The following is a 24,571-nucleotide window of genomic DNA, read 5'->3' as shown; positions in this document are numbered from 1 at the left end:
TAGCATTGCAATTAGGAAATGAAACTATTTTTCCGGATTTAAATCGCGTATATTTGTTTTTTCAAACAAACCGACGTTTCGGGCCCTTTACAGGTCCCATGGTCACGGTTGGTCATGGTCATGGCACTGAAAAAACAAATATACGCGATTTAAATTCGGAAAAATACTTTCATTTCCTATGTGTAACAATCGCGAAAACCTAAGAACTCGATAAGCATTAGAACTCCTTGTAAGTACTGCCACTTTACCTATTTCTGCCGCCAAGCAGCAATATAAGCATTACTGTGTTCTGGATTTGAAGGGTAAGGGTGTTGGTGAAATTACAGGTACATGAGATTTGTCAACTTGTCTCAGGGTGACGGGCGCAGTGGCAGTACCCTTCAAACCTTTGCGATTTAAAGCTCTGTGTGGCACTGCAAGTACTAAGGACAGCCGTGTCGCTTACCACGCTCTAAATATAATAGATACAAATTGGCTTTAGAAAGAATTGTAAATAATTCTAATAATAAGAGAACCGAAAAACTGAAAAGTTTCTTCTAAAGTATCATGCCTAAAAAACATTCTATGTATTAAAGATGATTAGTTTTATTTTCACATTGTGTAACAATCAAATAACCCTTTCAGGAGCTGCGCAAGCATAACGTGTGCACGGTGGTGCGCGTGTGCGAGCCAAGTTACGATACGGCGCCTCTCAAGAGCGAGGGCATCGAGGTGCGAGACTTGGCTTACGACGACGGCACCTTCCCACCGCCAAATGTCGTCGACGAGTGGTTCGAGATCTTGCGCGAAAAGTAAGTAATTCCATTTAAGGCGAGGTTTTTCAAAGCGAGCCTACATTTCAGGAGGTGAGTTGTGGGATACCCCCTCGTGGCCCGCAACCCGCGCGCTATAAATTGGTATGAATAAAATAAGAATAGGCGGAGAAAATTTGACACAGATCCGACGTCGACAATCGCCCGATGGGGGCGGCGCGGCGCCTCGTTAAACCACCGGGCAATTTTCAAGTTTTGGGATAAATGTAAATTAAATAATAACGCGGCTGCAGTGGAAAAGATTTAGATCTCTGTAGTGCTTAAAGAGAAATATCTCCGTATAAAAATTATGTGCAAAGCTATATATTTAAAGTTAATATTTAAATAATTCGTTTTAGTCTTTTATTTTGACCTGTTTTCTGGATTTTATATGACCGAAGAAAGTGCGTCCTATCGTGTAACACATCAGCACATTCTTTAGACAATTTCGTTAGGTGTATCGTATATTTTTTGTAAGACCGTTATTTAATAGTAAATACATAAACTATTTGATCTTGCAAAACAGTTTTTCCTCCTCCGGTAACTCGCCTTAAATTTCCTAGATCCGGTTTAAAAGGGTAAGGGTGCTGGTGAAATTTCAGGCACATGGGACTTGTCAACTTGTCTCCGGGTGACGGGCACAGTGACAGTGCCCCTCAAATCTTTGCTATTTAAAGCTCTGAGTGGCACTGCAATTGTAATTGATAAGCGTGACGCTTACCATCAGGCGCACGACTTGTTCGTCCTAATCGTAAACGTATATAAAAAAAGGACTATTGCTTAAAAAGCTAAGTTTACTAGTCGCTACAATTGACGGTCGTTGCAGCAGTGTTGCAATTGAAGACACGACCTCGAGAAGTAGATAAAAGTATCATACGTCTAACGCCATAAAATCGGAATAATGTTAAATTTCATGCCAATTAGTTCCTGAATAGTGGACGTAAAAGAACTGCAATAACTTATGTGCAATATTGCGCAGAACAAATCAGGGGGTCAAAAAGGAAAACGGGGGAAAGAAATCAGGGGGTCTACTCTCGATTTCCATACGACATCCGTCCGAAACAATTACTGTCAAATAAGTAATATTCGACAAAATTAAAAGACAAGTATCAAATATGAAGCTCCATTCGCATCACGCGTCTTTTCATTTGGTCAAGTATTGCTTATGTGGCAGTATTTGTTGCGGACGGACGTCAGACGGAGATCGAGAGTAGACCCCCAGTTTTGAAGTATGTTTCATACTTTGTCGTGCAATGTAGTTTAGTAGCAGTAGAGCTCCTTATGATAGAGTTCGTCCAGTAATGTCAGCATTCTTGCATTTCAATTTTGAAGGGGAAGAGTGCTGATGAAATTACAGGCATATTGGACTTGTCAACTTATGTCTCAGGGTGCCGGGCATAGTGGCAGTGCCCCTCAGATGATCTTTGTAATTTAAAGCTCAGAGTAGCACTGCAACAGGCGTGTTGCTTACCACCAGCAAACGACTTGTTCGTCCCGTCACTTGGTATTATTAAAAGAAAATGTTGTAGAATTCTGTGATCTCATTCAATAAAATGTTCTTTTTTCGTAACATTCACATTCTTTACAAAACAAATACATGTAGTAAGTATAATGTTTTGAGGCCGATTATTTATCGTACTAGGTACGCTGTGAATTCCTTAGTCATGTGTAATTATTAAGATGTTGCCATTTTCTCTTGTTATTTTCGCATTATTTTTAAAACATTCACGTGCAATATGTTTTTTATAATATGTGCTGTGGTTGTGAATTCCTTGTTACGTTTAATGTTATCGTTTTAATACTAATTAATGAAACCGTTGCAATTTATGGTTTTAAATCCTTGAATGCTATATGACCGATGATCTTACTTGTTGACGTAGTAACAATACTAATATGTGAGTGACGTCAAGCCTGATGCAAAGTGATTTAATGGTAAAGCCTAGGGCTTATATAACATCTTATGATTGAGCAAACATTATTTATTGTTCTTCGGAAAAGCAAAGTTAGACGAATTAACTCTTATCTAGTTTGTTTTCCCTACAAACTATTGAACTAAAATGTTAATAATAATTATTATGTCACCTTCATTCAGCCATTTTTTCGTCCCACTACTAAGCACGGGTCTCCTCACAGGCGAGGTTTTAGGTTATAGGCCGCCACGCTGACCCATAGGATGTTTTCCTTCACCGAAATATAATATAGAAATAAATTCCGTAAAACTCGGAGGAATCGCCCCGATTCGCACTCACGGCTTCAGATTGAAAGGCGGTAGACCAAACCACTAGGGCGCATTTATTAGACACGAATTTCATGGCGCTCACCCCGCGCGGCCGCCGAGCGGAGTCCGCGTTGCCTCCGTTGGCCCGCGCGAAAACTTTCTCTTCGTGTAACTGGGTGCTTATATTTTATAAAAAGTTGTTGTTTGTGATGATAACATAGTCCTGAGAGGTTGTTAATATTTTACAAATAACCCTGTATTATGATGTAAATATCTTCCTTCTTCTTTTTATACGTTGGAACCTGTATGAGTTCTGAAATATGTCGCCGGCGGCGTAAGAAATTGTTGACATTAATAAGCAGCTCCTAAGTCCGGTATTAAGTGCGTGTGGGCTGACATACCACTCAGTTATATAGACACATTTTAAGCTCTCTTGTATTCATAGACTAGAATCACCAGCATTTTATGATACCATCTCAAGTGACCAAGGCCCTGTACTTGATTGAGTAGGATTTAATAATGATCTTGAGTGAAATTATCTTATCTTTTAATTATCGCTTAAGTATTGACTGACGTTTTTTCCGTTTACGCTTCGCTTATGTGTCGAGGGACGAGTAATTATTAATAAGCGGAATTTTTTTCAAATCTCAAGTGACGATAGTAAACTTAAGCGTACACTCAAGTGTCATTTAAGATGGAGAACGACCGTGCATTTGAAATGGATTTGTTAAACATGGGTTATTATTAGAATTGCAACGAATATTCGGTTACTATTCGGTATTCGACTTATTCGGCATATTTTTTGCAATTCAGCCGAATACCGAATATTAAATCACTATTCGGCTGAATACCTAAAAAAGGGAGGAAGAAATAAGAAAATACAGTAAATTATCACCAAATAGTAACTTCTATGAAATAAAAAAAAGGTAACAAATCAAATGACACTACCTACTTATTATGTAATTTTGTCATGAAATCATGATTAAATAAACGCTAACAAAATCAACCTAGTACTTATTATTTGCAAATGAAAATAAAATTAGTTTTTGAAAGTTAATCAAGCTGAAGTGAAATAAACAATTACTTTCTTCGTTAAGATGTCATAAATTTGAATTATAAACTTGAAAATAAAATTTCTTTTTTTGTTTCTTTTTACAAAACCATGCATTCCTGGTTTAATTTAATTTAACTTATATAATATATATGCGTGTCTATCTAGGTATCTTTTTAGCGCGCCAATTTTCGTAAGATCATTAACCTAGTTTACCCGAATATTTGGCTATTCGGCCTCGGTCCGGGGCGAATATTCGGTATTCGGCATGAAGGCGAAATACTATTCGTTGCAACATTAGTTATCATATAAACACATTTATACGTCCCACTGCTGGGCACAGGACTGCTCTCAGGCGAGGGTTTATCTGGCCCAATGCGGGTTGGGAATTTCACACGCTTTGTGAGGGATATGAACCTGCTTTGTTGAGCCGGTTTCATAACTATGTTTTCCTTCAAAGCTCGTGGTAAATTTCAAATTACATTTCGCACATAAATTTCTAGAACCTCCGAGGTGCGAGGCTGGATTCGAATCCACAGCCTCTGCTTGAGAGGTGGTAGGTCAAGCCAATTAGACTACCAACGTGGGCTACAAACACCATTAAGCCCAATCCTGAATTTTGCATATCTGCTGGGTTTATACATAGCCGTCAATTATATGTTCATATTTTGCTTAATGTATGGTTTTTATGATTATTTTAATCAGCTCGTAAAAAAATCAATTTCAAACAGTACATAAAACGTTCGAATTCTAGTAGTCTCTATAACAGTTTCCGTTTCCTTTCGTCGATACTGCCTTTTAATGGTCACACGACACTCCACTACTGCATGGTATAAGACAAGCAGGGCAACTCTAATAATCTCGCGATGCACTCGCGTCGCCTAGCGCGGGTCACACGCGACATTAATTATAGAATTAAAGCGTTCGCTCGTAGTAAATAGTAGACGTGTTTATTTTTGTGTTTGGAACAGAAGTGACTTAAATTCATTAATTTCCTTTCTATTTCATAATCATACTCTCATAACCGAGATACCAATATGCGATGCTTTTATAAAAATATCAATACGTAAATAATGCATATAACAAAGATTATTTTAATCTAGCACGAGAATATTATGACGGACATCTTAATTTTTTTAAATTTTGCTTGGAACCTGTAGGGACAACTAAATTAATAATATGAGTACCCTACGCTCCAAGTGAAATGTAGGCATTTATGCGCCGAACAGATGGAAGTTGCCCTATTTGACTTATTATACTCTGACGACTGGGTAAGCATATACCTAAGCCAGGGGAGATTAAAACAATGAAAGCCAGGAAAATAGTTCTGTTCTTTAACAATGTTGGTTTTGGCTCTTTTGCAATTACTGGTCGCAGTGATGAACGACTGTGCAGTCCCGGAACGTAGCCTCCATAATAACTTGGCATAATAACACAAGTTTCGTAACCATAGAAACTTAGCGCGACATGCCTGCCGCGCGCCCCGTACGGACACACACATTCGCATAATAATAATGAAAGGCGCGTGTGACGGTCAGCCCTATGCGATGCGAGTGCATCGTGAGATTATGCCGCGGGCGCGTCCACTTAGAGGCTCCGCTGCTACTTGTATGGGGTTATTGTCCTATTAAACTATAGTAATAATAATAAAAAACATCCCCAAAATGTTTTGTTTATAGATTTCGTGTGCATTTTCAAATCACTTTAAAAACTTTGGGAGACTTTCGAATTCTTCTAAACTTATAGAGTGTTTTGCCTGGAAAGCAATCCGATGGGAAATTATGTGAGCTATAAACGAGGATAATGCTTCTTACGCGCCCATAACGTTTTATCTCTTGTTTTTATTTTGTTGCCTGTGTAATAAAAACGTTACGGAAGTGTTTTAAATCGGTGTAATTCTGCACTACTGCTACTAGCACATTATTGTCATAAAGTTTCTTTTGTACATACTTTATTTATAGTATTATTTTTTAAGTCCCAGCTTCGCAATTATTCGAGTTTGTTCTAGGGAAGTTAACGATTGCATTGTTAACATATTTCATTCTAATGTTGGCATTAAAAGTTTATTAGTATAATTAATTTTAATGGTATGTTTAGGTTACCGCAGCTCCAAATCGACTTGAGCTAATATCGCACTTCTCATGGAAGAATGGCATAAGTGGAGTTACGTCGAAAACGTTTATTACTCCATGAGATACCAAAAAAATATAACCTATATCCTCTCTAATTCTTGTAACTTTGTCAACTAATGTTGTAGATCGAGTTACAAGAATTGGAGAGGATGTGGGTTATATTTTTCTGTATCTAATGGAGCAATAAATATTTTTGACGTAACTCTACTTATGTCATTCTCCCATGAGGGGTGCGATATGTCGTCGGCGGCGTAGGAAATTTTAGGCCGTATTATAAAGTGCATATAGGCTAAGATTACCACTTAGATCACGTGATTTATTTTAAGCTCTCCGGTATTAATAGACTATAATCAGCGGCATCTCGGATCAGTCTTGCTTGATCACTTCAGAGATCAAGCAAGACTGAAAACTGCACTTGACTGATTAGAACTTAATAACGATCTTGACTCGAGTGTTGAGTGACGTATTTCCGTTTATTAAAGCGTAAAGTAATTATTAACGGTGGCGTAATGCCGCTGATGTTAATAGATTTTTTGCCCTGCAAAAACGGACGGGTAGAACAATTTACAAGCTGGGCTCTAGCGTGTTTTTATGAGAGATTAAAAAAACATTTTTAAACTGACGTTACAGTAAGTTAATGAAAATTTTATAATAAGAATCAATGACCTACTAACAAATCAATCATAAGAATAGTATTTTTTTATGAAAAATAGTGATAAACATAACATTAATACAAGGAATAAAATTAAAGTAGCTGGCAGTCGCCTTTACAAGGTCACAAATTCATTTAAGGGGCAATGAATGTGTAAGTTGTTTTGATCTATGGCATTCCAAATAAGTATTGGTAATGATAAATTTGTGCAAATGTTTATTTGCAAAGAGCAATCTCTTGAATTTTTTACTCATTTTTCTTTGACTTAGGAATGGGTAGTAGATTTTAATCAATATGTCGATTTCAATTGTAATTTGTTTACCTATGAAATTTAAATAAATTTGACTTTTGATATAATTATTAATACAAAGATCGAACTTTTGAGTTATATATGAGGAAATGTTTAAGGGTGCGTACAGATCTGGTGAATGCGCTGCTTGCATACTGCACGCGCGCTGCATGCATGTTAAATCGATGGGGCTCTTATACTTAGGACCCATCGAAAAACGGCACGTGAACAGATCGCATAACGTAGTGCTCGTATGCAGCTCGCGAACATTTCGCAAACAGGCCCGTTTGCGGCGCTTTCGCCAGTTCTGTACGCGGCTTAAAAGTCTGAAATGCGTAATCAATAATTAATCAATGAGTAATCGTTGATGTACACTCAAGTGATACAGACAATTTATTAAAAACAAGATTTTATTATTGGAACTGTAGTTGAGACGAGTTTATTATTATAGGCCGAAAAAAGTCAGTCATGTGGACATCAGATATTTTTAATTAATATATCGTTATTTGCAATTGCAGAGCGCAGAACAAGCCGGAAGAGGCGGTAGCGGTGCACTGCGTCGCGGGACTGGGCCGCGCGCCCGTCATGGTTGCGCTGGCTCTCATCGAGCTCGGCATGAAGTACGAGGAGGCCGTCGAGACCATCAGGGAGTGAGTATTCACTGTTTTCTATGCGGATTTGAAGTTTAACGACGGAACAAGATAAAGGCGTACGTTCTATTAAATCTACACAATAACGCATAAAAGATTGAAAAATGAAGTGAAAAATCTAAATATCCCCATACAAATCAACCAGTCTATGAAAAAAAAGACTGTATGGAAAAGACACCAAATAATTATGACTATTTGTGAGTAAATACTGTACTATCCATTCTCAGCTACGTCGTGGGTTCAGAAAGTATGCAGTATACTTACTTCTTTCAGTCTAATGTGTGTTGTTTTGTCATTTCAGTCAGCGTCGTGGCGCCATCAACGCTAAGCAGCTCTCGTACTTGGAGAAGTACAGGCCAAAGTCGCGTCTCAAGAAGAACGGGCATAAGAACTCTTGCTGCATACAATAAACGGCCTATTCACGATCCTACATATTGCCTGGACGGAACGAGTCGATCAGACGCAAGACAGAAAAAGTCAGCATTATTCTTGCAGCCTTTCTCTGTCGGACAATATTTAGGTTATTGAATAAGTCCGTAACGCAAGCAAGCGCGCCTGTAGGAACCCGTCCGCGCCCATAACAGCGAATGTAGCTCTGCTTTCACACACACACCGACACAGGGCAGCATCACACAACCAACTAGTTTATATAATATAACGTAGCATGTCGCCTTTTCGACGACCTCCTTATTATTTCGTTGGGATTGTAACCGAATTCCGACTAACCGAGCTTGCACTCGGTGCGCACATTCCCGACCCCTTTCACTCGAACTAACCGAGAATTTGGTTATGATCTCTTCAGTCTTTGACATATTTATCTCGAGTTTTCTATGAAGTTTTTAATTGAGAGTCTTATTGTAAGCTAATGTTTGTACATTCAAAGTAAAGGTGTATTACCCTTGTGCTGTACTGTGTATTAGAGGAAAATGTTAAATAATAGAAGCGAGCCACAATTTGTGTTCATAGTTGAAACAGTTACTCGGGGTATTTGTAAACTTTGAAATCATAATAAATTTCAATGTATCCATAATAAGTGCAATGCAGTCAACGTCGAAACGTATGTACTTCTTTAGTTTCTTTCAATGTATTTTATTCGTTTGTGTGGTGAAATAATGGTTTATACTTCCTTGATTTTTATTTTCCTTAGTGACTTTGTATTATAATAAACTGAGACATAATAGGCGATTTGATATTTTATGTTTCACGAGACAATTCGATATATTTGTCATAATGTGTAATATTGTGCTTTTGTAAACAAATGTTGTGAAGACGTAGTTGTTGTTTTGAACGCAATTTAAATCACTGAAAGTAGGAATATTTAAAAATGCTGAATTAAATATATATATGTATACTGAACTAATAGACGCCCAAATCTAAAAATACCTGATACTTGGCTCATTAAAATGTTCCAATGAAAATAGCTCTTTGATATTATTTTTCTATTTCTATTATTATGAAGATTAACGAAATGTAATGATCGTGTCACTACGGAACAGTCACATTCATAAATAAAATTATTTATAAGCAAATATTACTGTTTTATTATAATTATTACCTTAAGGTAGGCGGTATCTTTTCTCTTGCTTTGCAAATAGGTTTTGCCGCACGACGAGGGGGCAGTGGCAAATTCATCCCTCCACACAGCCCGAGTCGGTCAGTGACGAATAGTTGACATGACAAGTCATTAAACTTTTACGCGTGTTTTAACGGTCACGCTGGGTCTACTTTGTTTCGGCTTTATCATTATTCAGGGCGCGTTCACGCTCCGGAAGACCGTCGTGAGAACTTGCAGAAGCGCTGTGTATTCACGCGTCACGCGCGCTTCGAAAGCATGACCAAATTTTTAGTGATTCACCTTTGGATTACTGTTGTTGCTACTCCATGGAATAAAAAAGGGCAGATATCTAACCGCGCCGTCAAATTAGACGCTAAGGCACAATTCACTGAATGGAAGCGTCAATTTCGCCTAGCTGCGTGGAATCCTTGAGCATACCAGCGACCGCGCACTTCGGAAGTCGCCGACGACAGCTCGCGAATACGCGAACATTCTCGAGGGTGTGTGAGAATTCCGCGGAAGACGCGCGTCGTGATTTTTGGCTCGTATGTAGTCTGTACGCTACACAGTTGATCATAAAGTTCATTATGTACAATATCGTTACAAAAATTCGCTCCCACTCCGTTCCGCTGCAATATAAATGGACCTTGGCGCTGCAGCCGTGCCACTACTAATTTTCAACAATATTTAGACACGCAGTTGCAGCGCCACTATCGTGACACGTGCGCACCACTTTTGCAGTCACAATTAGTGAACTATAAATTATTGAAGAGCTACATACTCGCGGCAATGCAGCGTTTAATTTGAAGGCGCCTTTAGTGCCCTAAGGGTCGTATTTGAGAACTCTACTCAATGCTCAAATCAGGACTTGAGCAGACTTGAGTATGATTTCAAGCACTGGAAATACGACCCTAATGGCAAGGACTTGAGTATGATTTTCAGTGCTCACTGCAATACTCAAGTCCTGACTTGAGTATTGAGTAAAGTTCTGGAATACGACCCTAAGGGTCATATTCCACACTTGAGTATGATTTAAAGCACTGGAAATACGACCCTAATTGCAAGGACTTAAGTATGATTTCGAGTGCTTTAAACACTGGAAATACGATTTAATGGCAAGGACTTGAGTATGATTTCGAGTGCTTTAAATCATACTCAAATCCTGACTTGAGCATTGAGTAGAGTTCTAGAATACGACCCTTAGTACACATACTACACACATAAAAATATTCTTACCCTAAAACGCGGCTAAATGGCAAAATATCTTTTTGAGATCTAAAAAAACATAACCCAGTTTCAGAATATTGAAATTGTTTAATAATACTTCAGCTATGCATCGTTAGGGTAAGTTCCGATAAGTTGAACACGTTAACTAATTTAACTGTTTTCAAAAGAGAATTTTATACTCTATTTTTTACTATTGAAAACGGTTATTTGACCATTTGTCTGACTTGACGACCTCTATGGCCCAACTGTGTGCACAGCAGGCGCTGGATGAGGAGATCCCGGGTTCGATTCCCGATAGGATCAACTTGGAAAATGAGCTTTTCTAAGTTGGCTCTGGTCTGAGCTGGGCCTCGAAGTGAATTCCGTTAATCTGGTACTCTTCGTACAAGGAATTTCCTAGCTTGAGACCAGGTAATTGAGTGTATTGGGAGCACGTACTCTCTGTAGAAATTTTATGATACCTTGCATTTCTCGCTAAGCGAATTTGTATTCTTTTAAGAAATAAATATCCTAAACCATATTTGAATAATCAAACCTCTTCCTATATGTATCAGGACCATATTAGTACAGAATTAGTGTTAACTGTTTTCATTATGCTACTTGAAATTATACAAAGATTTTAGTATTGAAAAAAGGAACTCCTTTTATTTACTTTGAAAGAAATAGTTACTGTGCACCACAGTACCAACCTCTTTAAATTATTTTTAATGTATTGTCTTTGGATTTCCTTTTCTTCTCGTTGTCTTTTAAAAAAAATACACTTATGAACGTACGTTATTCAACCGTTTTTTTCATCAAAAATATAATTTAGTCCTTTGTAGCAATAGTTACTTTACAAATAAATGATTTTGGCCGTTTACAAAAGTTAAGAGATACCTAAGTAATGTTTAAACTGAAAAAAAAAAAGAACAAGTCCGTTTCCCGCGTTGCAAGCGCTTTTTATCTAAACTCGCCCCTCCTTTGAAACTTTGAAACGTTCGAGAGGGAACAACCTTCGTCGAACGATAGCGCTACTGTCGCATATCGCCGTCTTACTTTCTCAAACTCGTATCTTAGAGCACAACGTTACTGAAATGCAAAAAATGGATAGTATATACAAATTTTGCAGGCTGATTTGACATCACATTTACGTCATATTCACACACTGACTTTTACCTATTCTTAAAGAAACGCATTCACATTAATACCCTGGATAGGAAATTTAAAATAAATAGAAAGTTTTGCCATCTGAATAATAACTCTTTACAAGATACATTTGAGAAAGTAATGCGTCGATATAGTACCAGTTGCGGTCACTGGTGGTGCCTCTTTTGTTAATTTTAATTTTTTTTAAAGGCTAAAATATGGTTTGCAATAGCAAGTGAAACTAATGTATGAATGCAAAATCTTTATTACAGAGGTAGAATTCCAATGATAACCTACCTTAAATTGAATTCGAACATGAACAATATTAAACCAGCGTTTTTGTAAATAAAAAGTGGTATTACAGTTAGACATAGTCATCGATTTGTCGATAATCATACTAACAAACACGATTAGTATGGCATGTTCGCAACGCAACATCGACCTGAAGGCATCCCACACTAATCGTGTTTTCTGTATTCACAATCTGTCAATGTCTTGACCTTTAATTAACCAAGATTAGACACATTATTATAAACATACAAAAACTACCTTACAATTACACTGACTGCCACTTAAACTGCCCTCGTAATGAAAAAAGGCAAACTATGCGTACTTCACACAACAGTTGACTTTTTTCGTTAAATTACTTAAATTATCGGTAAAAAGTTTGTAAACAAAAACATCTATACATATGTATATTTTATAAAAGGAGTTGTGCTACAACAAAAAAAAACACATTTTAGTATGTTTATTTCCAGTATCAAAATTATCTGTATGGTCTAATTTCAGTAATATGTCCAAAGCGATAAATTTTGCTTGGAATATAATATGTTTGAAATGCTCAAAATTTGACAAAAATCAACCAAATGTTTAGTAAACAGAGCGCACTCAGGATTGCAACTGAAAAAAAAAAAATTGCATGTGCACTTTGAATTTTTTAACATCAGATTAATTTATTTTAATGTACAGGAACTTCGAAGTTAAACTGTGGCAGTCAGAGATCTCTCGTTACGTATTCGAACAGTTACAAAAATACGAAGATTTTGTCTTTTTCATATGATTTATATCGGCAAAATTTCAATACTAACAATACTGATGCATACAAATGGGGTATCACCCTAATACAAGCATACCACTGAAGTAGTGATCCATTAGCTTAACAAACTATTAGTGTAACCCACTAACATCTTAACGATTTTTTTTGTAATGGAATAGTACATGGTATAATTATTAACTTCATATCAATTTTGTAACATACAATTACTGCTTTAGAATTCTCCGGAATCTCGTATCTAATTTGTACGTTACTCAATTGACATAAATATTATTATGCTATGGTTACTAGAGTTGTTGCTGATGCAGGTATTTTACACATCAGCGGATGCCGATTTCTTACCTTAGCAGAGGCTGAAGCGCATGCTAATATTATCGCTGACTAAAAAAATCGTGAAGAGTGTACAGATCCTATCTACATGAAACAGCTCCTTAACAATAATGATTTTTTAAATGATTTCTGTCATCATTTCTTAATCGACTTCAAAAAAGAAGGAGGTTCACAATTCGACTGTTTTTTTTTTGGGATGTATGTTACGCGACCGAAACCGATTTTGGAGATTTATTTTCGTCGGAAAGAGGGTACCTCGTAGTGGTCTCATTTAAATTTGAAGAAAATATTCCACCTCTAAGGGTGGCAAAGTAGGGGATGAATTAGGCTTCGTGCACTTTCCGGTAACCGATTTCAATAAAACTTGGCATACAGATATAATTCCACGAGGGGTCGGTTTTTTAACAAAAAAATTAACCTGCCTAAAATCAATCTATCTATCGAGTTCTTAGGTTTTCGCGATTGTTACACATAGGAAATGAAACTATTTTTCCGGATTTAAATCGCGTATAATTTGACTCAGTCAAGCGTGACCATGGGACCTGTAAAGGGCCCGAAACGTCGGTTTGTTTGGAAAAACAAATTATACGCGATTTAAATCCGGAAAAATAGTTTCATTTCCTATCAATCTATCTACTTAGTTTAATCATACTGCAATAGTATCAAAGGTAACAACGACTGTTTCTGGATGGTTTGTAAATTATTTTAGACTGCGGTAACCTTTTAGGTAATGTCACGAAGCGAATATCCGCATTGAATACCGGCATCGATCAATGCGGAGGCTGATGCGGATATTTTAATTTCAGCATTTTTATTTTAAAATCCGCAGACGTGTATGTGGATGCTGATATTTGCAACAACCCTAATTCGCTTCAATTCCGTATCCTTATAAGTAAAAAAAATATAAATTGAACTGTTTTCATGCTTATAAACCTAAGAGCAAATTACAGGCCTACCGCTTAACAGAATCGGTTCCTGAGATAGCTGCGCGGAGCGGGAGGGGTATCAGTTTACGTAACAGTTATTTCGCGCTGCACACGGAATAATTTCTGCAAGGTTGTTCTGACGATATTTAATAATAAGTAAAGTTGACTGAAAAAGTAGGTACCTACCAAATTAGTCAATTGTTAAAACCATAACAATAAATTAATTCACTGATAATTAAAATGAATAGACATTTGTCACTTTTTTCAATCAACTTATTGAATATCGTAAGAAAAATTTTGTTGAAATTATCCAACATCATTATCCAGAAGCGCAACATAAATGTTAATTAAACTATCAGTCTTCCCGCACCGCGCAGCTACCTCAGGAAACAGCTCACTTAAGCGGTAAGTCTGTGAAAATAGGGGGATTTTTCAATTTGTACTTTTAATAAGGTACACAACGTATATACCACAATTCTTACTTCTTAGGCGTATACTTATGAACCTTTCCTCCGTATCGGGCGATGAATGTCTTAATATCAAACTTGCGTTTGCATCCTTCGTAGTTCATATATCGTATTTTGCCGAACACCGCGCGTTCCGCCCAGCCTTGATCGTGGATCCCGCATATTGACCACATGCAGCCTGAAATAAGGTAATTGTGTTTATTTTTTTCGAAAACTTTAAGCGGGACGGAGTCCGTTTGACTTGAAACAGTAAATTTCCTAGAAGTACTTCCACCACCAAATTCTTGGTGGCTTGCTAAGATGGACTAGTCCGATGTGTTACATATTGTGTAGGACTTCCGCAAAGGCAATATATAGGTATAGGAATTTAAAGTGCTCAGACGGAAAGCGATTTGGGATATTTTAAGATTTATTCAGAGATTAACTGTAAATAAATTAAAAGGGTTAATAAGGGTGCACAAAATGGGATGAAATAAAATTCAAAAACATTGAAATTAATTTTTTTTTACACAAAACAAAAACTGAAGCTGATTTTTACTTTTCCGCCGCCTAGCTCACACTGCTAAGCCCGTTTGCTATGGAATGCAAACAATTCGCTCAGGCGAATATTTAAACAATTGTATCCTCGAACCCTAGCCTCGTGCAAAAAAAATGTAAAACGTCGACTTTAAGATCTGGGCTCATTCTATTTTGTAGTATATTTAAAATTCGCATTTGATATTAATAAATTATTATTTCGGTTTTAAATTTCATAAGAACTTTTCATCAATGTTTGCAATAAATAAGAATAATATAACAATAATAATAACGCACACACTTATAGCACTAGGGAAACCTTGTGTCGCGGGTGTCGTGGACACCCACATACACAACCATGAATAACTCCCGAGATAAATTAATGTAGGCGACACAAATATTTCTCCCCGCCTGGAAATCGACCCAAGGACCACTGCGTGTCAATCCAGCATGGTAGCCGTTCAGCCATTAAAAATATCTTTGTGTTTTCAATTCACTAATGTAAATTTTAAAATTGCTACACAAACGGGCTAGGATAGGAAGACTTACCAACATATCCATTGGGGTCTCTCCCATCAATACTATAATGGTCATTTAAATAAATGGCATATTTCAGTGCATCCTCCGGACTCTCCGTCCATTCTAAGATCTTTTTACACCAGTACATTCGTAAAAATCCGTGCATCTTTCCTTCTTTCACCAGTTGTATTTGAGCAGAGTTCCAAAGGTCGTCGTGTGTTTCGGCTTTTGATAGCTGGTCTAGCGTGTAGATATGAGTGCGTTTGTCTTTTCTGAAAATGATTTAAATACTCTGTTAAAGAATAATTCATGAATCCAAGATAGCGCCGTGGTTTGAACCACATCAGAAATGAAGGGTTTTTATTACTATTCTTACGAAAAACGAAGGGCTATAGTAGTGTTTAACCAATATGACGAAAATAAATAAAAGCATTCTTAACCGATTTAAAAAAAGGAGGAGACTCAATTTGACTGTACTTTTTTGTATGTTACACGATTACTTCGACATTTAGTGAACTGGTTACGATGATTTTTTTATAGTTGAAAAGACGGTACTGTAGACTAGGCTGTATGATTTGTGTTAGTACTGGCGGAATAAATTTGTAGGTTTGAATATAAAAAAATAGACTTATATAAAAAAATAGAACATCGTAAAAAAATGAAAATCCTGGTGGGTCTAGAAGCTTCGATCTGAATACACGTAGTAAAGTTTTATTTATGTTTATTTTCCTCGTTTCTCATTGAAATGTGCCTTTTGCTACGCTAACCCACGGCTACGACCCTTACAGTACCTCATTCAAATTTGAAGAAATTATTCCACCTCTAAGTTTGCGTCCACAGTGAATGCGCAGTGATCAGGACCTGTGGTGGGCGCGACGGCGAGGGCGTGCCGGTGGCCACAGTAACGTGCGCGCTGTTGTAGCGCTAATATGTATTTCAGGTGTTTCAAATGATGGATGAAGATTTGGTATTTTTACTAGATAGTGCGATCTTGAGATGGCAGGTGTTGAACACAAAATGAATAAAAATAGACAAAAGAAAGGCGATTTTTTTAATTTGTATAAAGAATTGAAATTGTACCCTACAACATTCTTTGAGTACACTCGAATGCCCGTGTCAACATTTGACTACATCTTGAATAAAATATCACCTAAAATCACCATTGTTCAGCTATCAGTGACAATTGTACTTTTTGGTGTGTAGTCGCTTCGGCTCTGTGAAAGGGAAGTCACCAAGACCCGCGCGCCCGCACCCGCCGCCGAGCCCGTGCCTGCACTCCGAATGAGCCCTTAGTCACTACACTACGGACGTAAACGGCGGTTTTATATATTTGATACTTCGCGTCTGTCGTCGCAACCGCATTAGGCTTGCAATGTAGACGCACACTAAGGGTGACAAAATAGGCGATGAATTCGGTTTGTTGGATTTCAACCACTTTTCGTTAACCGATTTTTTATATATATGTGCGATTTAGATTATATTTATATCAATATTTTCAAACAAACCAATGTTTCGAGCCCTTTACAGGTGTCATGGTCATGACTGACTGGTCCAATGGTTTGCTGTGGTCAGTGGATGAGGAGGCCCCGGGTTACATTTTCAATTGGACCAAATTAGTCACGTCGCAGGCAATACGTGTAAATAACTAATTATGTTTTCTTATATTATTATGTATGTTCATTGACTTACAAATAAACGACGACGGGTCTAATACAAAAACCACGAAAAAAATGTCCCAAGTCAACCTATTCGAAATTTAAATTGTAATGTCATCGCAGTATCGCGCTGTCAGTAGAACAAATGAAGACTAAAGCGGAGTTTGGCGCTCTGTATACTATTTTAGCGCCTTACAAGTGCGGACACTTTTTAGCGCGGACCCGACGTCCATATAATTGTAAGTCAATGTGTATGTTAGTCTATTTATGGATCTATGTAACTTGATTACAAACAAAGAAATAAAAAAATATAAGTATAAATTACGATGGAATGATGTCTTGGTTTAGATTAGTTCCTCAGACAATGAAATAAAAAGGATCAATAAAAAAGTGGTACTTGTATTTACCAAGTATTATTAAAATCGGTTAACGGAAAGTGGGTGAAATCAAATAAACCGGATTCATCCTCTAATTTACCATGCTTAGAGTCGTGCGTAGAGTAGAGACTATTTCTGACTTTGTTCCAATTTCCATAGCAAATGCATTTAAGAAATAAATAAAATAAAATCGGCTTTATTTTACATGTGCATGTAAAATAAATTAGAAACAATTATAGAAAATTACACAAATCCTTCATAAAAAAACAACATAATTTAATTTATTAAATTCATTGATGGTTCGAGTTTACTCTTGACAGTGACAGCTTCAGAAAACCGTGGTAACGTATAATGGAAAATTGACACTGGTGACGATCGCCATATTTTTTATATTATTCTTATAAAACTGACACTGGTCCAAGCCTAGTGGCCGCCATTAAGAAAATAATACTAATTTATATTAATATATTAATTTAATAATACACCAGTACCAGTGTAGATATAGTATGAAAATTGGAATATTATATATATAATATAATATTTTTTTAATATTAAAAAGAGCCACATGGTTTCCAACTATCGATTAGGTAGGACCACATCCCTCGTGGAGTAGCGCCAGTTTAAGGTTCATAAGGTTAACAATTCACGGAGCGGTTTCCATCCGCGCCCGCCGGTGCTGCTAGAGTTTTATTTCAATACTTACGACCCTGCAAGTTTGTGCGGGCACGTAGCTGCCGCGGTTGCGGGCACGAAACCGTTGCGATTGCGGAACGGACCGCGAAGTTAGTGGGAGTTAATTGCAAGTCGCGCGGTTAATAGAGAACTAACCCTGCGTGCGCCTGAACCGACCGCCAAAGTGTGCGGGCGACGACGGCCGCCAAGCGCGCAGGTCATCGCCTCCTGCGCGGTTCTACTAGTACCCTGCCGCGGCAACCGCGCGCAACCGTCACCACCAAGGCGTAAAACGCGCCGTGAAATGTACTACTAATTTTACATACTTAACTGTTACATTCTACAGATGGCGCGGTCCCGCGGCAGACGCGAGTGAAAACCGCTCCGTGAGTTCTTAGTGTAACGAAAAATTAGTTTCAGCGCCATCTAACTTGTAATAGTTAGCTATTATATACTAGTAGTATTTTTACTAAAACACCACCTGTTGGTGAATGGCTGGACCAGGATGAAAAAATACTGAAATATTGTAACATAACTCTTATTCAAGTGACTGTAAGTTTAATTTTGTTAAATTTTAAAATTGTTTTACGTCGTTTTCACCTTTTAAGCCCTACCCAATCAAAATCTTTAAGTTATGGTAGTAGATAATAGAGCGTAAAGTTTGAATTAATAGTTTGAAATAATAGCACACAAGCTAAAAAGTGGCGACATCGGTACCCGATCTTACATAGCGTCATGACATATCGCCCCTTTTTTTCTATATCTATGTTATATACTCGGTTAAATGAACCACGCCACACCATAATTAGTAAGACAATTCTTCTACAACAGTTGTTATTATTAATATACCACCATATCAACTGTTGGTGGATGTTACAAAAACAATATTGAAATGGTTTACCTATGGGTATCCAAAGTCTTCTTAGCCCAATCGCTAGCACCTTTCAAGCTGTCATAGAATTCACAGTAGAAGCAAAAGTTATCGGCTAACTCGCGCCTCACGATCGCTTCTTCGAGGAACGCGTTCACGCTCTCTGTGTGTTTAGATTTGTATTCCTGCACGCAAAGGGCCACCCGCTGTACTGAGATTTGTCCTAAACAGAAAAAGTTTACAATGATGTAATGTCACCCAAACATTGTCATAACGACCAATGAAAAAGCCGTGGCAGCCTAATGGTTTGAAGCGTAAAGCGGAGACCGTGGATTCGAATCCGGACTCGTACCTAAATCGTACGTAAATCCGGAAAAATAGTTTCATTCCTATGTATAACAATCGCGAAAACCTAAGAACTCGACTCGTACCTTTAAGTTTCTCGGAATTTGTGCAAAATTGAATTTCAAATTTATCATGAACTTTTCCGTGAATGAAAACATCGTTATGAAACCCGAACGTCGCAGAAGGTTCACTACCTTCGGAACACATGTGAAGTCCCCAACGCCATTGGGCCAGCGTGGCGGACACCTCGTCACAGAGGAGACCCGTATCCTGCAGTGGGACGTATGAATGGGATGATGGTGACTAATGAGAAAATGACTCTTACCAAAATGAAACCAAGGCGACAAATTGCTCAAAGCATCCTGTGTAGGATCGTTCCTTTTAGTAGCAAATATTTTAAGTCTCTTCTCAATGAAACTTTTTAGCATTTTCACAGCTTCATCATAGCCCGGTTTGGCCCAATCCACTGGACCTACTGTCTTGTCTGCCTCTCTAGTTTCTATGGCTTTGTCCCAATCTATTGGCTACAAATAAAAACAAAATTGGAAGATTTAATATTGAATTACTAATTGTGGGTCCCTTGAATGACCCAAGATTAGTAGCAGTAGAGCTCCTTGTGAAAGGGTTCGTCCAGGGTACTGCAGTACTACCCTGGACTGGTGCCTATAATTCAGTTGGCTCTTCGTAACTTTCAATGCCGCTTTGTTTTACAAATAAGTAGGTCTATGATACTCAGGCGGATTCTGCCCACCAGTAAGATTATAATGATAAAGATTAATTTCACAATAGATATATTTCAATTATTTTTTTATGCAATGGCTTCTACCATCTCTCGTCCGGAAATTTAGTGTTCACGATAATTGTTGATGTATTTTTATAGGTTTTTGGGTTCATGCTTTGTTCCGCTCGCACAAAAGACGCCGTCCCTTTAGGACAACTAGCATGATAGACGGGAGAGGTGGGACGGGTGGCGGATGGTACAAATATGGGCCACAACGGACGAAGCTTTTTCTTTCGATCCTGAATCGGAACCCGAGAACCCATCACAGGAGTTCTCAAGACTGCCCAAAAAGAAATCTTTTTCTTCCATATACTAATTTTTTTTATAACATTATGTGACGGGACGAACAAGTCGTGCACCGGATGGTGAACTACACATCTGTCCATAACAATTACAGTGCCACTCAGAGCTTTAAATTGCAAAGATCTGAGGGGCACTACCACTGGGCCCGATATCCTGAGACATAAGTTGACAAGTCCCATGTGCCTGTAATTTCATCAGCACCCTTACCCTTCAAAATCGGAACACAGTAATGCTGACATTACTGCTTGGCGGCAGAAATAGGTAAGGTGGCAGTACTACCCTGAACGAACTCTTTCACAAGGAGCTTCTACTGCTACTAAACTATAAGAGTTAAATAAATTTTTATTGAATTGATAATTATAAGAGTTAAAGATAGAAAGTTTTTTTTTAAGAATTTGTACTAAAGATGATGACGACATTTCGTAAATGTTTCAGGGAAGCATGTTTTAAGTTTTGATGACTGTTTTGAAATATTTATTTACCTGTTTTGTTTTAAAATTGAATTTTAAAACCCTAAATTGTATTTTAAAACACAAGAGACACGACAATTTAAAACAGTTGTCAAAACCTACAACATGCTCCCCTGAAAAAATCTACGAATGTCGCTTACGCCCTTTCTACAAAACACCGACGATATAATTATTTCAATTAAAATATCAAAGTCTATAGATGGTGGTGACCACTTTCTATCAGGTATATCTATCAGGGGTATGTTAGTTTCTGTACAGTAAATTGTATCATTTACCTCAGGCTCAAACGTGCTGATATAAGGATGCTTGATGACTGGTGGAAACTCCGTGAGATATTCTGCAAGTTTTGAGTTGATTTTGTTCCGGATTGTTCTAGCTGAGTACTCCTGCTTGTCTGACGCCACCCAACATGGGACTATGTTGTGGGCATCTACCTGAGAAAGTTTACTTACTTTGAATGAAATATGGTTTAATTGTATATTTCTATGATTAAATTATGTTTATTTTGACCTGTATTATAGAATACAGGTTGTATTATAGAATGAATATTTTCATGTCAAACCTTCTACCTACACACACGTCAGTTTGTAACATAAAGCCTGTGTGTGGCCTGTTTGATGTTAAAGTTATGTACATTTTAACATTGTTTTATAACAGCAACATTCTAAGTGATCACATTGTAAATGTGAATAATTAGTTATTTTTCATACACTGTTTTTTTTATTCTAAATTTTAGCTTTTTTAGACATTGACTTATAATGTTTTTAGAAATAAATAATTTAAAATTGGAACTGAAACAATTTTTTTTGGATTGGATCTAAATATTTGTTATTTCAAACAAACCAATGTGTAGCCCTACTACCGACATGAGAGACCAACGACTGGGGTGAGTAGACTCTTAATAGGATCCCACGAACAGTCAGTGGGAGAATCTCTGAGGATCCATCGAGCACGTTTTACAGAGGGTTTACAGAAGAGTTCCACATAACTCCACTATGGCATCGCCCGTGACAGGGTATGCATAACGCATTTTCTAGTGTATAACACAGGTCCCTTAGTCATGGTTACAAAGGGAATGAAGCATTAGTTTGTTTGAAAAACTCGATATTTGTGATTAAATAAATGATGGAAAAATTGATTTACTTCCAATGTGTAACAATTCATGCAAAATAGGCACCCATTTCACCACACCATACCATGTGTAACAATTGTAAAAACTTAAAATCTCAATATATACTTTATAAACCAAGAAATACAATTTTGGACTTACACATAAAATGTTCTTGATGAATAGGATGTTTGTACAGGATTTAAGAATTGTTCAATAAAATTTAAACTAATTTTTAAGATCGGACACATAGAAAAAATTGCTTCAATTCGGCCAGATTCCAACCAGTTGTCTCCTAGCAAACCGTGCCAGACGCTATGCCAACTAAGCCACGGTTTTTTTTAAAGTGTTTGATCTTTGTATTAATAATCATAACAAACTAGTGGAGTAATTTCACAAAAAATAATTGAATATCAATTCAATAAAAAATTTAATTTTTTAAGTTTTTTATTGAAAGGTCACGATGTTTGACCACCATGATAATCAATTATTTTTGTGCTCAATTTTGCCAACTAAGCTATGATGGCGAATTTCTCTATGTGCTTGTTGTTCTTTGTTTTTAACAATTTAAAATAATTTTTATGCAGAAATTACTTTAAAATATTAAGAAATTTTCAGACAATAAAAAAGCACCACATTTGCAAATATACCTGAATCAATGGCACATCTTTCTTAAGTTTCTCCTTTAGACCCTCCAGCCAACTCATAGGGGTTCTCAAAGGATTGAAGTCACACACCACAGCTCCAATATTGTGCTCTACGATCCACTCTGGCAGCGCCTCTGCTCCGCTGCCTTCCAGTAGATGGAAGGATATGTTCAGCTTTTTACAATCCGCGGCCACTTTTTCTAGTCCTGGAAATATAGTCAGATGACATGTATGCTTTAGTTTACAATAATAAACAAAGAAAAACTAAATATACCCACAGTGTAAAAATATTATACAATGTGGAACTAAGTACCGTCGTAACTGAAAATTGTTGAATCAAGAAAACAAGATTTGACAGTTAAAAGAATTACTGACTGAAACCAATAAATTTATATTATAGTTTATAAATGAATAACCAAATATTATGTATAAAAATAATTACAATATACGCAATAAGATCCATTCTTTTCATTTACTACTTTCTAGTTTTAAGTACGATAAGTGTAATAATGTGATATTCACCTTTCAATAAAAAATGAAACTGTCTCACAGAAGCGTCCAAATACTTGGCGATAATACAAAAGCACACATGCAGCGGTACTTTATTCTTCAATGCAAGTTTTTGTGCGAAAAGAAAAGCCCAATTATCTTGTACCCTGCTGTCTCTAGACATCCAATATACGATACCCTCACAACTATCGGGCACCATTTGCTCTTGAGATACGATTCTTACACGATTTTTATTAAATTTGAACTTTAAAATTGATTCCGCGGTATCCTCTCGTGTCTGTTGTAATTTTTTCATAAACTCTTCTACACTTGAGTTGGACTCGGCGCTGTTAGAGGCCGCGACATCTGTAAGTTTAGGTTTCTTTGCTGGTGAGGTCATTTTTGCGTAAAAATGAAATAAATTTCTTTTATAAACTAGATTTCCCACGACAGTCACGCAGTAATGAATCCGCGCCATGAACGGCTACGGCTGGGCTGGCCGCCACGCCACAGACAACAAAATGTAAATGTCAAAATTCAAAATTGACTTGTTTTTTAATATATTTTTTGACGGGCTGACGGTGGGTATAGTGATTTTAGTGATGTCACAATTAAAATACATTCAGTTTGAAATTTTTCGGTTCACCTTTTTTGAAATTAATAATACGTTTTAATTTATAGTTGAAATAAAGCTAACGAACGGCGTACTATGTGGTCATAATTATATTATTGTCTTAGTTATATACTAAATCTATGGTTATGAGTATACTTCTTTTTTTTCCATCCTCTAAAGTATACAGACTATGGAAACCAAAGGACATGTTATATTGATATATATAAATCAGACGTTATATGTATATGATAAGATTTAGACGTTGAAAACAAACATTTTATTGTCTTTGTTTAACTACCTACTGCGTACCGTCGTAAGCTAAAAGAGATAGCACTACATTGATTTATGTCAAATACGTGAAACGAAAATATGTAACGTCATCCTAGGCTAGTTGACTCTTTTTTGAAGTAGGTCTAAAATGATTAAGAATTGTTCAATTAAAGCAAAAAAAATGTTACCATATTTTTTTGAGACCTAGGTAACCGCAAAACTTAATTTAATGATTTTACTTTTCATACACAGGCGAAAACGCTGTCGGCCATATTAGTCTATAGATTATCTGTGCTGTGACGTCATTGTGCACATAAACAATCATTTGACTTCTGACAAACATTCACCGTTGTGTTAGCACTAAGTTTTTATTAAAAACCATGACTTCCACTAGTTTATACGAAAAGTATAGTAATTATCGTTATTGTATTGTACGAGAATGCAAAAACACATCAATAAAGACCCCAG

At 37.0% G+C, this 24,571-nt stretch overlaps 2 protein-coding genes across 6 annotated transcripts in view; one reads left to right on the top strand and one right to left on the bottom strand.

Moving 5' to 3' along the window:
* The window catches only part of LOC113230020 (protein tyrosine phosphatase type IVA 3), a 33,438-nt gene extending 24,757 nt beyond the window's left edge, over positions 1-8,681 (top strand). For all 4 annotated transcript variants that reach the window (XM_026463749.1, XM_026463746.1, XM_026463748.1 and 1 more), the window contains exons 4-6: positions 625-791; positions 7,652-7,783; positions 8,085-8,681. In XM_026463749.1, coding sequence (XP_026319534.1) covers positions 625-791; positions 7,652-7,783; positions 8,085-8,193 — 408 coding nt within the window. In that variant the 3' untranslated portion in view covers positions 8,194-8,681. The remainder of the gene's footprint in view (positions 1-624; positions 792-7,651; positions 7,784-8,084) is intronic.
* Positions 8,682-13,705: 5,024 nt separating this feature from the next.
* On the bottom strand, positions 13,706-23,717 carry LOC113230228 (deoxyribodipyrimidine photo-lyase). Of its 2 annotated transcripts, none has more exons than XM_026464055.1 (8): positions 23,254-23,717; positions 22,735-22,937; positions 21,252-21,410; positions 19,748-19,946; positions 19,108-19,300; positions 15,533-15,774; positions 14,396-14,645; positions 13,706-14,060 (listed from the first exon to the last, which is right to left on the bottom strand). In XM_026464055.1, the coding sequence occupies exons 1-7, from the start codon at positions 23,696-23,698 to the stop codon at positions 14,479-14,481; spliced, it is 1,608 nt and encodes a 535-aa protein (XP_026319840.1). In that variant the 5' UTR covers positions 23,699-23,717; the 3' UTR covers positions 13,706-14,060; positions 14,396-14,478. The 2 variants fall into 2 exon arrangements, with proteins under 2 accessions (XP_026319840.1, XP_026319839.1); XM_026464054.1 differs by having other exon boundaries at positions 13,706-14,054; positions 14,406-14,645.
* Between the last annotated feature and the right edge of the window lie 854 nt (positions 23,718-24,571).

The sequence above is a fragment of the Hyposmocoma kahamanoa genome, unplaced genomic scaffold, assembly GCF_003589595.1.
Source record: "Hyposmocoma kahamanoa isolate Upper Pololo Valley unplaced genomic scaffold, ASM358959v1 63, whole genome shotgun sequence".
In the NCBI taxonomy this organism is placed as follows: Eukaryota; Metazoa; Arthropoda; class Insecta; order Lepidoptera; family Cosmopterigidae; genus Hyposmocoma; species Hyposmocoma kahamanoa.
Note: the sequence above shows the minus strand (reverse complement) of the source record. Positions and strands in the feature narration are given on the sequence as shown.

Excerpts from the sequence above, each read along its gene's own strand:
- LOC113230228 (XM_026464055.1), bottom strand. The coding sequence starts at position 23,698 with ATGGCGCGGATTCATTACTGCGTGACTGTCGTGGGAAATCTAGTTTAT. Across the intron at positions 21,411-22,734 it reads AAGATGTGCCATTGATTCAG|GTAGATGCCCACAACATAGT; the intron begins GTATATTTGCAA and ends AAACTTTCTCAG. Across the intron at positions 14,646-15,532 it reads AGACCCCAATGGATATGTTG|GCTGCATGTGGTCAATATGC; the intron begins GTAAGTCTTCCT and ends ACCTTATTTCAG.